The sequence below is a fragment of the Thermobia domestica genome, chromosome 7 (assembly GCF_964235325.1).
Source record: "Thermobia domestica chromosome 7, izTheDome1.hap1.1, whole genome shotgun sequence".
Taxonomy (NCBI): domain Eukaryota; kingdom Metazoa; phylum Arthropoda; class Insecta; order Zygentoma; family Lepismatidae; genus Thermobia; species Thermobia domestica.
This window is the reverse complement of record NC_137460.1, coordinates 235,558,786-235,564,785: the sequence shown is the minus strand read 5'-3', so window position 1 is coordinate 235,564,785 and position 6,000 is coordinate 235,558,786. Positions and strand designations below refer to the sequence as shown.

Here is a 6,000-nt window from a genome sequence, read left to right as displayed (position 1 = left end):
TACTATCCTCGTTAATACGTATACAGCCCATCGCGAAACGCCTGCTGCATACGGATGCATCCAACAAGAAGTTGTAAATGCTATATCGATTATCGCAAACTAAAAGTCTAATCTTGACATGGATTTGACATAAACATATACGAAATGAGACATCAAGGGTTATTAAAGTATCGTTTCGGAATTTTGCAATACTTTGTAACGCATTTTCCCCTTTTGTTTGCGATTACACGTTGTGTGAAATTAAATACATTGCAAATGACTTTTCATAGGTTTTGTCACATAGTTTTGCAAATATTGCGTTGAGTTTACTCATATGTAATCTGAAGTCCCTGACTTTTTTCTCCATACCATTGATCAATTTTTCAACACATTCTATGTTCCTAACCTGGCAATACTTGCTTCGCAATATGAATGTGGAGTGGAGGGTGTTTTGTTAATTTTCATATATTCATTATTTCACTGTTTAAACTAAATAGACATTCTTTTTCACAAGAGAAAGATTTAGAATCCAGTACTGGAAGTTGAGGGAGAAATGGCGAATGCTGAGTTAAAAGGTGCAGTTACGAAAGACCAGCTAACAGAAGAAGTGGAAGTTGTACTAGGTTTATCTCCCGAAGATGAAGGTGTTTCATCTGGAAATGATACTGAATCACCCGAAAAGAGCAAGAGTAATTCTCGGACGAATAAGGATGGTAAGTTTATGATTGTTTGAGTCAAATATTCGAATGTTAAAAGGTTTATTACGGAAGTTTCCTTCAACCGGGCAGCCTATCACTAGTCTTGTTTTCATTGGTGTAACTAGGATATTTTACAAGGGGGGGAGGCATGGCCCTTTAGTTTTGAAAATTGGAAGAATCTTTCAGATGACCTTGTAATAATGTTTATATATATATACCAAGAAAGGTGATACCTCACATCAAAATAAGAAAAAAGGGGGTATGTTTAGTACAAGGGGTCCAGAAGCACGTAAAAAACGCAAAATTTACAGGAGAAATGAGTGATACAAGTACTTAGACGTAACATAACGTAATCAAGGTTATAGTTAAGGAGCCGTACTTCCCATTTAGGGAAGGACGAGAAACGCCATACTTTCAGGAATTATTCATTGACTATCTAGGATGTTAAAAAGTAGGTAATAGACTGAGTTCTTGCCCTTGTACTTAGGGTGTTTAGGTAGTGCAACAGTAAGATGTATCCTCGTGCACGGGAGATGAGAAGTAGCTGTTCTTAACTATTACCGTAATCAAATATAGGCATATATTCCGAAGTTGGGCGTCCGCTTTCGTCAAGTTTTTTTCGCTGTTATCTTCTTTCCACACTTTCTGCAATTTGTTATTAGGTTCATTAATCCGTGCTCTTCACAAACTTTTAAAAGATTTTGCTCGTTATCAACGTATTGCTTCACAAATGTTAAAACTGCTAGTTCATTGCCCTTGTACATTCGCCATGTTGATAACATAAATGCTCGCTTCTTTCCCACAATGCAAGTGTTCGGTTACCTTGCGCCAAGTAGTTCCGTCCGCTCGCCGTATAGTCCCATGTTTATAACCGCTTATATATAACAAATAAACAGGTTTTTCGAGACTCTTATATGTTATCAAGCACACAAACGATCAAATTATCCATATCTTTCCTGTAAATTTTAAAAATTTCGCTGGAAACGGACTCCCAACTTTGGAATTTAACCCCAAATATAACCTAACCTATCATAAACTAACGTAAGCTAACCTGAACTAACCTAAACTAACGTAATATTAGTAGAAATAAGCGAAATTCTATCATTTTTTGGAAAAATAAGCGAGACTTCTACACTAATATAACATAAACTAAACTAACCTAACGTAACCTAAACTAGCCTAACCTAACTTAAACTAACCAACCCTACCCCAAACTAACCGAATGTGAGCAGAAATTACCAAAATTGTAACATTTTTTAGAGAAAAGAGCTGGACCCCTTCTGCTAAACATAGGCCGAAAAAAGTTCGTATAGACCTATGGCGGAAAGTGCATAGTTTCAGAGCTAGGGCTGTCCAAGGCATTTATTCCGAAGTTGGGCGTCCGCTTTCGCCACGTTTTTTCGCTGTCATCTCCTTTCCACATTTTCTGCAATTTGTTATTAGGTTCATTAATCCGTGCTCTTCACAAACTTTTAAAAGATTTTGCTCGTTATCAACGAATGGCTTCACAAATGTTAAAACTATTAGTTCACTGCCCTTGTACATTCGCCATGTTGATAACATAAATGCTCGTTACTTTCCCACAATGCAACTGTTTGGTTACCTTGCGCCAAGTAGTTCCCTCCGCTCGCAATATAGTCAAATGTTTATAACCGCTTATATATAACAAATAAACAGATTTTTCGAGACCCTTATATATTATCAAGCACACAAGCGATCAAATTATACATATCTTTCTTGTAAATTTTAAAAATTTTGCTGAAAACGGACGCCCAACTTTGGAACTTAACCCCTGTCCAAAATCGTGGAAAAGCAAATTTCAAGAGGCCCTATTTCGAATTCTAGAGACTGTGGTTCTTATCAGCGTAAAGGAAGCTAGGCATACACAATCCAAAAGTGCTTATTTCATCAATTGTCAATAGGTGTAATTCTCGGATATGTTTTCAATAGAGTTTCCAGATATACTCTAATTTCATGAAGGGTCGAAAGTAGGCAGGATGTAAACGACAACAATGGACGTCCAATGCTTCGGAGGAAAGGCGGAAATGCTAGGAATTGGCAGCTCCATGTTTTTTTTTTTTTTTTTTTTTTTTTTTTTTTTGTGTGTGTGTGTGTGTGTGTTCGCAATAACGTGTGGTGATATGTGTTTCGTCACTGTATAGTTCACGTTTTCTTCACTTATAAGCGTGAAAGAATGCATCGCACCATGCGTTTTCCCGAGTACGAGAGACTGTGCTGCTGATAATGCTTAACAGGGTTGGCAAAAACCATGGTTTTTATTGAAAAAAACAAAAAGAAACCGTTTTTTTTGGTTTAAACCAGGTTTATTTGGTTTAAATAATTTGCTCTATATATTCATATCATATATGGACAGCAATAAGTTTGTTTCGCCTTGATGTTATTATGAAACAACCAGGTTATGCTGGAAGGGATCACATAAGCTTAAAGCGGAATAAAAACTGCTTCTCGAGTTACATCCGAGAGAAATTGTCCTCCATTTGAACTCGGAACCAGGACTAATTGGCCACAAATGCGATACGTCTGCTGACTCACTCACGAACGAATCCTGATAATAATAATAATAATAATAAAAAAAAAACTTGTACTGATCTTTACAGCCGTGTAACGTGGGTTCCTGTCACCACGGCATGGCGCGTCCTCAGGTTGCGGATCGAGGAGAAGGCCTCTAGATATAGAGGTTAGCTGCGAATATACTGAATAAGCAGTCGCGGACAGACGACTAGGAGTGGTCCTCCAGCTTGGGGGTTTGGGTAAGGCTAACACCCTCATCCTGTAAAAAAAGGTACTTGTTCAGAAACATTCACAAAAGCCTCGGACAAGGACTGATAACTTGGCACGACATCAGCAAAAGAAAATGGACATGAGATTTGGAACATGGAATATTAGAAGTCTTTATAGGGCAGGCGCGTTAAAATCTGTAACGAGTGAGTTAGAGAAATACAGGATGGACTTAGTAGGAGTTCAGGAAGTTAGGTGGGAAGGAAATGGATCTGAGAATTCCGGAAATTTTACGTTCTTTTACGGGGAAGGAAATAAAAATCACCAGTTAGGAACAGGGTTTTTCGTTCACAAACGAATATTACCAGCAATTAAACGGGTTGAATTTGTTACTGACAGACTTTCTTTTATTACTCTTAACGGACGGTGGTGTGATATTATTGTTTTAAATGTACATGCTCCAACTGAAGATAAGGGTGACGATATAAAAGATAGTTTTTACGAAGAAGTGGAACGGATATTTGACCAACTCCCGCGATACCATATGAAGATTCTATTAGGGGATTTCAATGCGAAGGTAGGACGAGAGGATATTTTCAAACCGATTATAGGGAATGAAAGTTTGCATAAGAAAAGTAATGACAACGGTGTTAGACTCGTGAACTTTGCAACATCCAAAAACCTAATCGTGAAGAGTACAAAATTCCCATATCGCGACGTTCATAAATACACTTGGACATCACCAGACGGAAAAACACATAATCAAATTGATCACGTTTTAGTAGATAGAAGAAGACAATCTAGCATAATTGACGTCCGGTCGTTTAGAGGGGCTGATTGTGACACTGATCACTACCTGGTAGCAGCGATAATACGGGAGAGATTATCGTTGAATAAAGGTAATACTCAATGTCCGAAAACGGAGAGATTTAATTTAAAGAAATTAGAAGAGAGCCAGGTAAGAGAGGAATACCAGATTGAAGTTTCGAATAGATTCTCGGTTTTAGAAGACTTGGAGTGCACTAGTGTTGAGGATACTTGGATTGAAATTAAAGATAGCATTAAAAGTTCAGCAATAGAAAAATTGGGACACGCGGAAATACGTAGGATCAAACCATGGTTCGACCAAGAATGTATTAAACTAGCAGAGAAGAGAAAACAGACAAAATTACGGTGGCTACAAAATCCGAATGAAATAACTACACAAAATTTCGCAGATATCAGGCGGGAAACTTCCAAAACTTTTAGAACAAAGAAGCGGGATTTTTTGAAAGCTAAAATTAAGGAACTTGAAGATAATAGTAAAAATAAAAATATTCGGGACATGTATAAGGGGATCAGCGAATTTAAGAAAGGCTATCAACCTCGTGCTTATATATTAAAGAAATCTGACGGGACAGTTCTCACTGATACGGATAGCCTCTTAAATAGATGGAAAGATTTCTTTGACGATTTGCTGAACACGCAGCCAAAAACTAATGTGCGTGGAGAAAAGGAGTTACACACCGCAGAACCGTATATTCCAGAACCCAATCGAATAGAAGTGGAAGCCGCTATAAAGAAATTAAAGAAACACAAATCTCCGGGTGTAGATGAAATTCCGGCTGAGTTAATTTTAGCTGGAGGCGAAAAATTGTGGAACAAGATACAAAAAACTCATTCTCCTTATCTGGAACAAGGAAGAATTGCCACAAGAGTGGAAAGAGTCAATCATTGTTCCAATTCACAAGAAAGGCGACAAAACTGACTGTAATAATTATCGAGGCATTTCTCTTCTGTCAACATCCTATAAAATCCTTTCAAATATTCTGTTAGCAAGACTGACCCCATACGCAGATGAAATTATTGGAGATTATCAATGCGGATTTAGACGAAATCGATCAACTATTGACCAAATATTTACAATTCGCCAAATACTCGAAAAAAAGTGGGAATACAATACCCCGGTACATCAACTATTTATTGATTTTAGAAAGGCTTACGACTCGGTTAGGAGAGAAACATTATACAACGTTCTTACAGAGCTTGGAATACCGAGAAAGCTAATTAGATTAATTAAGATATGTTTAAGTGAATCCCAAAGTAAAGTCCGGGTAGGAAAATTTTTGTCCACGAGCTTCCACGTCGAAAATGGCCTGAAACAAGGAGATACGTTGTCGCCATTATTATTTAACTTTGTGCTGGAATACGCCATAAGGAAAATCAAAGATAGCAACCAGGGCCTAGAGTTGAACGGCGTTCACCAGGTCATGGCATATGCTGATGATGTAAATTTAATAGGGGATGATAGGAGAACAGTAGAAATAAATGCAGAGATCTTATTAAACGCTTGCAGGGATATGGGTTTAGAAGTAAATGCAGAGAAAACTAAATACATGGAAGTGCGTCGGAACCGTAATACGGCAAATTGTGGAGGCGTTAAAATATTAAATAATACTTTTGATAAAGTGGATACTTTCAAATATTTAGGATCAATATTAACAGACGAAAATCATATTCACGAAGAAATTAAATGTCGACTAAAAGCAGGGAATTCGTGTTACTATTCGGTTCAAAATCTCTTGTCGTCGCGAATTCTGTCGAG

At 37.5% G+C, this 6,000-nt stretch overlaps 1 protein-coding gene across 2 annotated transcripts in view; it reads left to right on the top strand.

Annotated features, from left to right (window-relative positions):
* The first annotated feature begins 371 nt into the window (after positions 1 to 371).
* The window catches only part of LOC145690759 (uncharacterized), a 75,597-nt gene continuing 69,968 nt past the window's right edge, over positions 372 to 6,000 (top strand). The window contains exon 1 of one of the 2 annotated variants that reach the window (XM_081765977.1): positions 372 to 692. In XM_081765977.1, the coding sequence (XP_081622103.1) occupies positions 533 to 692 (160 nt within the window). In that variant the 5' untranslated portion in view covers positions 372 to 532. The remainder of the gene's footprint in view (positions 693 to 6,000) is intronic. The other variant, XM_081765980.1, reaches the window with a different exon arrangement.